This window comes from Lasiosphaeria miniovina (assembly GCF_030549165.1).
Source record: "Lasiosphaeria miniovina strain SMH2392-1A chromosome Unknown B0T26scaffold_7, whole genome shotgun sequence".
In the NCBI taxonomy this organism is placed as follows: Eukaryota; Fungi; Ascomycota; class Sordariomycetes; order Sordariales; family Lasiosphaeriaceae; genus Lasiosphaeria; species Lasiosphaeria miniovina.
The window spans coordinates 2,956,272-2,967,514 of NW_026848226.1; the positions used below are offsets into that span (position 1 = coordinate 2,956,272).

Sequence of the window (11,243 nt, forward strand, 5' to 3'; positions counted from 1 at the left end):
TGGCGCGTCTGCCCCACTCCATTAAACAAACAGCGAGGTGGCACGGTAAATGGAAGGCTGTAACATCAGGAAGGCACGCCCCACTGTAGATCCCTGCGTCAGGCACTCACTGGTGTTGGTGAGACAAGAGCCAGCGCCAGGAAATATGACTTCTTCAACATCGTTTGCCGGGCAAAGGGCTAATCAGAGAACCCGAGACATGATCACTGTTATCGTAGCTTAATTGGATTTTTTTTCTTTAATATTGCAATCGTTCGAAGCCTATTTCTTCGTGCTTTCCTTGAGTTAGGTTGCATTGTTCCTGGTCCAATGCTCAGGTCCACAGGTGGCAGCCTCGGTGAGGTAAGCAGGGCAGTTCCCTAATGGGCAGGCACGCCAATACGTACAAAGTACTCTGTATTCCGTACATACATACATTACAATTACAGTGGTAAACGGATACCGCATTCCCGCTATGGTTACAGGTGCCTTGCAGCGAGCGAGCCAACGGCGCGCCGGAATGACTCAGGCTGAGGGACTGGTGCCTGGAGTTTCAAGGTCTCTGTTGTTGTCATTTCAGGGGAGGAAGAAAAGGATCAGATCAGAACAGCCGGCAAAGACGGGCGAATAATGATACCAAGAGCCCCTCAGTGGATTCCGCGTCTTCTTACAAATCAATTGATTATTCAGAGAAGAATTTCCGTGCTTAGCGGCTCGTCAGCGGCAGCTATCAAGACCGATTCGAAGATGGCGACGGCAACCCCAAACTCAACGAGTAACCCGACTCAGACAGAAGCAACCCTGTCACCAGCAGCAGACTACAAGCCTAGATATATCGATGTAAGCCGCCCTGGTGCGTTCACCAGCAACTTCAAACTTTTTAAAAGACTAATGGTTTTTTACCCTTTCAATGCGATAAGATTGGTATCAACTTGGCAGATCCCATCTTCCGAGGCCGTTACCATGGCAAGTCCAGGCATCCCGATGACTTGAAGGGCGTCATCAAGAGAGCCGACGAGGTCGGATGCACAAAACTCATCGTAACGGGCTCCAGCTTCAAAAGCTCGAGGGACGCCCTGAAACTCGCCCGTGCATTCCGTATGTCTTGTCTTATCAGTCACACCACCACCTAACAGAGGATGCGGATGCTCTGGAGAAATATTCCGATGCGCAAGCCCCAAGTAATCAGCTAACCACATGCCTTCATCACAAACCCTAGCCGGTACTGTCTACACAACCGCTGGCATCCATCCCTGCAGCAGCTCCATCTTCAGCTCCTCCCACCACAGGCACCACGATGAGAGCCAGAGTGAGGGCGAAGGGGCAGAGGACGAGCACACGCCTGCCTGCGACCCGGACCCGTCCAAGCCGATCGCCGACGGCGGTGGCATCGACCATATTCGAACCAAGGTTATCATTTCCGACCTAAAGACTCTAGTCGAGCAGGCCCAGCTACCATCACCATCGGCAGCGCCAGCAGCCCTCGTCGCCTTTGGCGAGTTCGGGCTCGACTACGACCGGCTGCACTACTGCTCCAAGGAGGTGCAGCTGCACTCGTTCGCGGCGCAGCTAGAGCTAGCAGCATCACTGCAGCCCCAGTTACCGCTGTTCCTGCACTCACGGGCAGCGCACAGCGATTTCGTGTGGCTACTGCAGGGCGCCTTCGGCAGCCGGCTGGAGCGGCTGGAGCGCGGCGGGGTGGTGCACAGCTTCACGGGTACTATCGACGAGCTGCGCGAGCTTATGGGCCTGGGGCTGTACATTGGCATCAACGGGTGCAGCTTCAAGACGGCCGAAAATTGCGACGTCGTTGCCGAGATTGAGCTCGACCGCCTCATGCTCGAGACGGACGGGCCCTGGTGCGAGGTCCGCCCCAGCCACTACGGCTGGAAGTACCTCGTTGAGAAGCCCGCCGAGTCAGCTCCGAGTCCTGCTACCCTCGAGGTCGGTAACGGGGAGGCGGACGAGGCTGCTGCTGGCACCTCACAGCAACAACCGAAGAATAAGCAGCAACAACAGCAGCAGGGGAAGAAAAACAAAAAGAACCAGAAAAAGGAGCCCGAGGTCCCCGAGCGGTTCAAGGTGGTGAAGAAGGAGAAATGGGAGGAGGGCGCCATGGTCAAAGGGCGCAACGAGCCGTGCACCGTTGAGCGCGTTGCCAAGATTGTGGCTGGGATAAAAGGCGTCTCGGTCGAGGAGGTGTGCGAGGCGGCGTGGGCCAACACTGTCAAGGTATTTGGCGTAGAGTAGTAGAGTAAGGTTGGTTTCTTGATGGTAGCTACCGTTACTTTGACTCTACCTCCGACTAGAACCAATCCCCTGGCTCGAGGTAAGGAAAGGGGGAATGAAAATAAATCATGAAGATTTCCCATGCTCTATATAAAAAGAAGCTGCCTAGGTATATGTATACACAGTGATCTCCACTCCCTCGCGCCTAGAACTGCACCGCTCAGACCTGAACCGACCGACTAGCCACATCCCAATTATCAAAACGCCGCATAGGATCACGTTCCAAGCGTGGGTATTGCTGCCCTGCTGCCCCCATAATTTGTACAAATCCAATATTTTCTCCCCAAAGCCACAGAGCTAGCTAGTAATCTTTTTGTCCTTCCTTCATACCCCTGACCCTTTGTGACCTCGTATTCTTCCATGCTTCACGGCGCCAACAGTGACACCCTCCTCACCCGTCATCCAGCCGGGCATACGCTCGCCATCAATAATGCCGCACTCGACGAGCTGGCGCACTCCCGCGAATACGTGCGGGCCGTGGAACGTCAGCCGCACATTCGGCCGCCATCCACCTGTCGTGTCGGCGTCGGTTATGGTGGCCACGCCGTGCTCGTCCTCTCCAGCTTTCTCCTCTCCGCCGTCCTGGATTGCTGGTTCCTGGGCGTTCTTGGTTGATCGCTTCCGCTGCGCCGGAGGTGAGGGCCTATCGCCACTTGCCGCTCCGTGTGGTGATTGTTCGTGAGTTCCCGAGGGAGAAAATGGATCCTCAATAACAATATCAACCCTCTCGACACCCTTGCCGTCATCCGGACGCGCCGTGTCAGCGAACCGGGCCTGCGCCACAACCTTGGCGCGCTTGACGGCCCGCTCCTCGCCCCGTGACGCAGGGGAGAGATCCCGCTTCTTGTGCGGCCGCTGCTGTGTCTTGGGCAGGTTGCTGTTCTCCTCGTCGCTGCCCCTGTCGGATAGCGGAGGTGTCGGCAGAGCCACTATGTCCAGAGGCGTATCCTTGGCCTTTTCGTCGGCGTAAATGCTCCACCCCCCGCCGGCGCAGTTAGTCCGCGCCGCGCCGCGCCGGTCGAGAATCTCGGTAAGGTTGCGCGTTGACAGGTTGGTCGACTTGAGCGTGACACGCTGCCGTGGCCGAGAAAGCGCTTTGGGGATGCCCTCAAAAATCAAATTTCGAAGGCTCTTGGACTCGCCGCCTCCGCCTCCGCCAACACCGAAGCCAGCCGTCCCGAATGTTTGCGGTTTGGAGATATAAATGTGTGGTGAGGCGTCCGGAAAGGCGATGTAGATGGTTCGTGACGTGTCGAAACTGGCGCCAGCGGTGCTTTGGCCGCTGCCATTCGCCAGCCCGAGACTGGTGCTGTAGGGAGAATCAAGGACGAAGATGCGCAGTAGTAGCAACGGCAGGTCTTTGTGCCTGTCGAAGTTGTAGTGTGCTTTGACATCGGGCAGAACTTGTGCTTGGAGAGCCTTAAGAAAGGTGGATGGGTGGAAGCGCGGGATAGTTAGGGACTCCTTGTCGACGGCGGTCTGCGCGCCGTCCTGGTCCAGATCCGCCGACTGAGTCTTCAGTGGGACGATGCGATATGCCGACCATTTCTGTGATGTTGGATGGTCATGGAGGTACTGGAGATCGGCCATGGCCAGCTGGTACAAGCTCAGCCCCTCTCGCCAGTCACCTTCGATGATGCGGTCCATTACGTCTCTCTTGGAGCCCTTCCGCGCCTGAAGCCGGGAATATAACCGCTGCAGCTCTGCGGGCGAGCGGGCTGGAGGGTTGAGATCGTCGTCTTCGTCATCATCGGCGCCGTCTTGGTCGCTGCTACGACGCAGATAAGGAGCGGCTAGAGGCAGGTTCTTCTCGTCGAGCCAGTCGAGAGCAACAGAAAGGAGAGACGCCCTAGAGAGGTGACCGAGGATCTTGGCGACAGCCGGGTGGGAGGCGTCGACGCGAAGCGACGAGGGCAGACGTGCAGACGTCGGGATAGAAATGCGCGCCATGTTCAAGACAGAGCCATATATGTAGTACGAGGCAATATCACGACGAGATGGCTGAGGTAGGCACGGTTAGGAAGGCACTGCAGCTATCGCACCCTTCAGGACCCCATTGCCGTCGTCAGTCGGATGATTTGCTGCTTGGAAATAAATGGAATAAAAATTCCGGGATATCGGCCCACTACCGACGCGGCCCGACTATTTGTATATACTATGCTGCTCCTTACTCGGCTGTCTTGTCGTTGAATTCCGCCGGATCAGGCTTTCAGTCACGCTTGAGGCCGTCACGTCACGTTCCGGGATTCAAGACAACAGCATCCTTCACCCAAATCTACCACCCCGCTTTGGCAAGTGGTTGCACCTATGGGCAGAAACACGTGCGTCCGTCGCGTCAGGTTTTCGCGTCGCCGAGTGGCCCGTGCCCTTCTAAGGCGGCGCTTGCCGGGGTTGTGAAGGTCCCCCGCGCCCAGACTGAGGGAGTACGAACGTGCTCGCTCCTGCACGAAAGCACCCCGCATTTTGTAGCACCCTGTCCGGCTTGTGGGAGGGATTTGGAACCGAGTCTTATCGTATGGAAGTCATGGCATCACACCTGGGGGTATTCGCCAAAGCTCAGACCGACATTCTTTTACTTCCTCTCGTACGGGACGAAAAGCAATGAACATGTTTCTTCGGGACGGGCGAGGGGCGTCCTTTATCGGAAATCACTGTGCCTATACGACCGGTCCGATGGAACCCGACAAGAGCCGAGCTGCCGAAAGCCAAAATGACCCAGCCGAGCTCGGAGAGGTTCGTCGCAGCCGTCTTACCCAAACGGGCAGTTCCGGACCACGCAGTACTTTTAAAAGTCAGGGTTTTCACGAGTCAGGTGTTCCCACTCGTCAATCCACCTACCTGCAGGCGAGAGCGGCGATTTCTTGGGCCAGAACAGCTCCAAGAATTTCCTAGGTGCGGGCTCATCGTTCTATCTCCTCTCCTATTGTAGTGAGAGATATCTTGAGATGGGGCCGCGATGAGCTTCCTGGTAACTTGTTGGTGTTCAATCCTATTCACAGGTGAAATACGATGTGAATGCGGTACGAGGCACTATAACCCCCTTGGGATACCAATTGTTGGACGCCAAAGACATATATAATAAGAGCATCATCTGAACGGCTGGAGAAACAAAGCTCCTGCAGCGGTGGCGTAATTCTTCGGAACGGCGAAAGCGTGAGGGAGAACTCGCCAATTGCTAACGCGGCTTGGTGATGGAAATCTGTTAGCGGTTCGTTCTTTGATTCCATTGGAGCCTTCGACCAGATTGGCGGGGGTCGAGAAGAGAAGGAGGGGCAATTTTTTTAGATTCTACCGAGGGCGTGGGATTGAAGACGCTCTGACTAATTGGAGGGCTCAGAAGTGGACCTGAGGTATCCGATGCTCGCCCCGGCCCACTCCACAAGCCTCGACTTCCACCGATCGGCTATTACCTTCTCAAACTCTTTGTTCAAAGAGCCGTCCAGATTCTGACTCTACCAACTTCACATCCTGACGTCTGTCTACCTCATTGAACTCGGTCAATCGTACCTACTCAGCATAATCGAGACCTCGTCACCGCGGGATTCCGCTCTTTGTGTCGCTTCTTCTGCCGCGAGTCGCACGGTATACGCACACTTTCCCCACTGCAGCCAGGCCCTGGGGGCGCTATCCGACAGCACATGCCGTCTTGATCGCGGTCCCTGAAAAAGACACCCCGCCCCCCAGCCCAGCTCTTTGTCAACACTTGGATCGTTGCCAACCTGCGCCAAACACTATACAACACCGGCAAGAGAAAGGAACCGCGAAACATATATCGTGTGTGTCTGGCGTCAAGCAGCACAGTCAAACCCAAACCTCGATCAGCATTAGTTCGGGCCGCCGGCGCGCGTCACACAGACCTTCCGGGCCCTTGCCCTTACTCATCGACTCGCGCGCCAACTTTGGCATCAAGAGACTCTAGGTCTAAAAAAGGCATCCAGACAGCATGTCGTTCAACGGCGGCCGACGGGACGTCAATGTCTCTCGGTATCTACGCAATCTCAATGTGCAGGAGCCAGCCGTGGAAGAGACATTCATCACTGATGACGACCTCGCAAAGGACCTTGCGCTCTTCACCAACACCCAGTTTTACGACTTTGAAACGGGCCAGAATACCGACTACCAGGCCCCGCCCCTCAAGCCAAAGTCCGTTGCTCAGACACAGTCATCCCCTACCGAGGATGTGACGCCAACCGATTCCATCATGAGCGACTTTTCGACCGGGCTTGATTTTATATCAGGTGAGTCTTGTGATGTTGTTTATTTCCCAGTTATTTATATTTCATTTTCTTCACCTTTATACTTGTTACTGCCCATTGCCCTCGCCATAATCATCCATGGTTCTCTTTCACGTCATTGTTCCTTGGATGTTCAAGCACCAGTCAAAGGTCACCCTCCGGACCCCAAACCAAACGTTACAGACGAGGCAAGTTGCCTCAAAGGGAACACAAGAACTGGGATCGACACCGTGGACATCATCGCTTGAGGGGTTGGCCGCCAAGTCCACCAAAGAGATCCTGTTTCCTTATCATCGAATCGGGGATGCTATTGCTACCCCACTCTTCTCTGCTGCCCCCATGTTCTGGGCTGTCACTTGATTGGAAGCAAGCCGCTGAGGTGCATGCACCTAGAAGCACGAGTCCCAGAGACGTGGCTAAATGGAGCTGACAAATGATCGTCGGCGCCGGCGATGGTGCCATTCCCCGTGACTTTTGAGCTATTGCACCATCGAGGATGCTGCATCAACAGTGGCTATTCCGGGCTGCCTTACCTCTGCCTCAATACTCCCCTAGTCTCCGCCCTCTTCTCGTCGGCGGCGCCACACCGTCCAAATCGTCTACGCTATGGTTCAAACAAGCTCGCTGTAATTCTCGTCCGCTGACCATGGCACAATGTCTTCAGGCGACTTCAGTTTTGGGGACTTTAGCAGCTCTTACACCTCTCCCACAGTCCCAGCCTTCCCAGACAGTCTAGGGAACCTGCAGCCCATCCAGCCAAACCCTCAATCGGCCTACTCCGCGTCCGTCCCTACGCACCAGTCAGGGTATGTACCAACTCCCCCCCGTGTGGGGGGTGGAAAACGTAAAGCTGAGACAATTAGCACCAACCGGATGCTAAGCTTCGAGGACGCGTCCCGCCTGGCCGCCGAGGAGGACAAGCGGAAACGCAACACGGCAGCCAGCGCGCGGTTCCGCATCAAGAAGAAGCAACGAGAACAGGCCCTCGAGAAGTCAGCCAAGGAGATGACGGACAAGGTGACGATGCTAGAGAGTCGCATTTCAGCTCTCGAAACAGAAAACAAGTGGCTGAAGAGCTTGGTGACGGAAAAGCACGGCGGGAAAGACGACATCCTGAAAAAGCTCCTGAAGGAGTTCTCGTCCCAGGAGATATCAAAGTCGGACGGTAGTGACGCCCAAGGCAGCAGCGGCAGCAGTAGAGGCTCGGTCTCTTCGACAGCCACCGACGAGTCGGAACCCCGAAAGCCCAACAAGAAAAAGGATTAAGGGTTTCAAAGGGTCTGGATTTGGGTTGCGCATATACCATCATTGATTGGGCGTTTTCGCGTGCTTTTTTTGTAGCGGTGAATCTGATTTTATCTTCCTTTTTCATGGCGAACGGTGTCGTTCCCGGCCGAGGAAAGATATATTCACCGTGGGTTTGGTGGAACTGGAGAGGGGGGACCCGAGGGACTAGGACAGGGACGGCGTGCTGCCCACAATCCGGCATCACTTATGAACATGACGGGAAAATGTGGACATGGGGAGCCTTTGGCAATCCTCCACCTCATGGACTTCACGTCTTCAAATTTTCTATCTATTTACTGTCTATATTATGTCAACAGGGAAATATGGGAGCTTTAGGGGGTCAACTCCTGAGGGCTCTCTCAATGACAAAGCCAAATTTATTCATCTCAGGGAGTGCATGGATGTCAGGTCCCATGAGGCGCAATTAGGGGAAGCAGGCGGTCCCAGGAAGGGAAAGAGAGCCGTCTTTTTTTGAGCATTCAGGGGCGTTCTAAGACGTGAATATCTTGGGCAACTGTGGTAGAGATATCCTAAGGTAAGGTAACTATGTGCGCAGAACAGGCTCCTAGGCCTTGTCTTCCATATCCTGTTCTCTCTCCTCTGCCTCTTGCTGTCGTCCTTGGCGGAGCGTGGCCATCCTCAGCTGGTTCCGCTTCCCCAGAACACGAACGGTGTTCTCCCGCTCTCGATCACTCATGTCCAGCCAGTTTGCGATGCGTGACACCGTCCCGTCCCGCCCGATCACCATGGGCCCCAGGCGGTCTAGCACGACGGCGCCACCGTTGACCTCCACAACCGTCGTGGCGCCATCAGGACCTTCTTTGTCTCCTTCTCCTTGTGGGGCGGGCAGAGCGGGCAGGGCAGGTAGGGCAGGCAGGGCAGGGAACGGGTGCGGTTGCGGTGCTGCCTGTTGCTGCTGGCTTCCGCTGCTTTCTGTGGTGCAACTACTACTTTTAGTATTGCTGCTGCTGTCGTTGCTAGTATTGGCCGTGCTGGCAACTGCAGGTGCAAGGGCAGGTGCAGATCGAAGAGCCGCGGCTGGTGGTGGTGATGATGCTTTCCCGGGGACCGGTGACGTGCTCGCCTCAACTTGCGACACGGCCGGTGAGGGGGAGGAAGAAGACGACATGCCGGCGGACGGACCTATAAAAATTTTGGAGATTGTTTGCGAGAGAGATGGATCCGGATTGCGTGCTGTCGATATTAAAAAAGGAATCGGGAACAATGGAACGTCGCTTGCCGTCCGCTGTCTTCTACGGCACGAACAAGATATCCAATGCCCTCCTCCCGCCGGGGAATAGAGCTCTGTAGTTGGTTTGGTTGGTCGGTTGGCTGAGGCGGTGGGATTTGCGTGGTGGGGGTCAGGTCCAAAACTCCCGTCTGTCTGTGCGACTGACTATACACGCGGAGGTCACTGTTGTGTGCTGTTTGCGTGTATAGCTAGGTCCGGAGTAGAGTAGAGAGCCCTGTTCTGCTCAAGATTTGCTTTGCCACTTTGGGGATATATGGTGTCATGCGCTGGTGCAGTGATTCGTGCGGAACCCTCCCGGCTGCTGCTTTGGGTCTCGCTAGGCTGCTGGGGGCTATCTGTGTCTTGATGTCTTCTTCCCCAGGTTGGTTCAGGTCCGTCAGAGTCTGGATGCGCTTTCGACGTCTTTTCCCCAGGTTTACGTACACGTCTCCACGGTGGGGAAAGACAGGTTTGAAGATCGATCGGCTGTGCCGCCCACCGTTCCCACACGTGTTTCTTGACAATCAAGAGTCAGGTCTTGGAGCTAAAGCGGTGATCCTTTATTGGCAGCAGTGGATTCCGAAGAAGCGAAATGGGAGATCTTGGCTAAATTTCCACTTCCTCTGCTTCGGTGGTCGAGGTGTCAGTCACAGTTAATGTTTTTCGGGTTCTGCCATGTCGTTGTTGGGAAGCATCTAGAACCCTCCAAGCTGTGTTGTTTCTGTGGGGTATTCGGTGAGCAGAGGCCTCGGTGAGGAGAGGCGCTTGGCTCCAAGTCAACAAGGAAGCCCCCTACTTGGAGCCATCTGCAAACGCCGTACTAGATGAAATAAAACTGAAAAGGGACCTGCAAACAACCATAGCTAGACAATATACACGATGTGCACTTGAGTCTAATACGGTAGATGTGGAGAATTACTCACCTGGAGACCTCAGGAGTTGGCTGCGTAGAGGGTGCGTGTCTGACGAGGTATTGATGGACCCCAGCCCCCGTTAAGATTATCACGTCAAAATTATGGCCCCGGCTGACAGCCGAAGGCGTGATCGAGGTCCTGTAGGCAACATGGCGCCATTAGTCCTACCCAACCTCTCGTGTCGGACTCTCCTTCCTCCCTCGTCTCGACAAGAAAACCCAGGCGTTCCTTCACTTGTATTGACACACTGGCACCGATACTCAACATCCGTGGTTAGGCTCCTCTTTCCGAAGACATGAACATGAAATCATGCATACAAGGTAGCACCTTCCTAATTCTCTTCAACCCCAGGTAAGATACTCTCCGTCTTTCCATCACCCGGCCAGACGCGGCGCGGCGATCTCCTCGGCCTTCCATATTTGCAGTCCATTCAGGCAAAGGATACCGCCTTCTTAACACCAACCCCCCCCCCCCACCCACGGAGTCTCCGTGACCAGTCTCGCCACTCTATGCAGGTTTGAAGCTATCCCAGTCCGCATCATGCAACCATTGCTCCTCTGAGCTCTCTGCAGCAAGCCGAAATTGTTCGCCCGATCGAGGCTTCCCTTTCAGCTGTCAGCACGCACATTACAGAAGAGAGTGGGGGACGCGGAAAAGGGACCACTGAGCGGATATCCCGTCACCTACGGTATGCCCGCGTGGTCTTGGCCGGCTACCAGTGACCTGCACCTTGTCTTGTCGGGATGGGTGAGACGCTATTTTCCCACGAGCCTTCGAGGCCATACCCGACCCCCACCCCCAAATTTTCTCTTACATAACCTAACCGCCACTATAGCGAGGCCAAGGGGGTTGTTGCTCTTGCCCCTTGGTGGGTATATCAGAGGTTTTCATTAGGTGGACTGTAGGTACTCAGCATGCAAGTGGACAACACGCGAGTTCTCGTGACCTCCCAGCTGCTCAGCTGCCTTTGTTGACGAAGCCAATCCAACAAACCCCCTTCTTGTATCATTGCTATCGATGCTAACACAGACAACAACCCATTGATTTCTTAGCTTCTCCTGCCTCAACCCGACTCGACGATTCTACGATCCGCGTATCTTTTCTTAAAGCCAAAAACGAGGGCTCTTCGAGATCAAAATACCGTTACCATCCATAACAGCGCTGCAAATCTTGCCCCAATTAGCTCGTGAACTTTCTCCGATGCGTTTTACAACTACACAAGTATCCTCCAGTGAGATAGAGGCGGATCTTTTTCGAGATACGGTACGGGAGATAACAAAATACATGCTTGCAGAGTCGTGATACCCG

General features: G+C 54.9%; 5 protein-coding genes across 5 annotated transcripts; 2 read left to right on the plus strand and 3 right to left on the minus strand.

The window, feature by feature from the left end:
- Positions 1–170: 170 nt before the first annotated feature.
- On the minus strand, positions 171–475 carry B0T26DRAFT_727900 (uncharacterized protein). The gene has a single exon (XM_060442877.1). The coding sequence runs from the start codon at positions 445–447 to the stop codon at positions 286–288; it is 162 nt and encodes a 53-aa protein (XP_060291844.1). The 5' UTR covers positions 448–475; the 3' UTR covers positions 171–285.
- Positions 388–2,323, plus strand: B0T26DRAFT_727901 (uncharacterized protein). The gene is made up of 3 exons (XM_060442878.1): positions 388–819; positions 900–1,077; positions 1,199–2,323. The coding sequence occupies exons 1-3, from the start codon at positions 610–612 to the stop codon at positions 2,227–2,229; spliced, it is 1,419 nt and encodes a 472-aa protein (XP_060291845.1). The 5' UTR covers positions 388–609; the 3' UTR covers positions 2,230–2,323.
- A 269-nt stretch (positions 2,324–2,592) lies between these two features.
- On the minus strand, positions 2,593–4,218 carry B0T26DRAFT_656207 (trfA protein; the record flags this gene model as incomplete). The annotated part of the gene is made up of 2 exons (XM_060438692.1): positions 2,593–2,780; positions 2,922–4,218. 2 exons carry the CDS (start codon positions 4,216–4,218, stop codon positions 2,593–2,595), a joined length of 1,485 nt encoding a protein of 494 aa, XP_060291846.1.
- Positions 4,219–6,211: 1,993 nt separating this feature from the next.
- On the plus strand, positions 6,212–7,769 carry B0T26DRAFT_743910 (uncharacterized protein; the record flags this gene model as incomplete). Its single annotated transcript, XM_060444323.1, has 2 exons — positions 6,212–6,506; positions 7,168–7,769. The coding sequence occupies 2 exons, from the start codon at positions 6,212–6,214 to the stop codon at positions 7,767–7,769; spliced, it is 897 nt and encodes a 298-aa protein (XP_060291847.1).
- A 640-nt stretch (positions 7,770–8,409) lies between these two features.
- On the minus strand, positions 8,410–8,583 carry B0T26DRAFT_629123 (uncharacterized protein; the record flags this gene model as incomplete). The annotated part of the gene is made up of 1 exon (XM_060436242.1): positions 8,410–8,583. A coding segment is annotated over one exon (174 nt), but the record flags the coding sequence as incomplete, so codon positions are not given.
- Between the last annotated feature and the right edge of the window lie 2,660 nt (positions 8,584–11,243).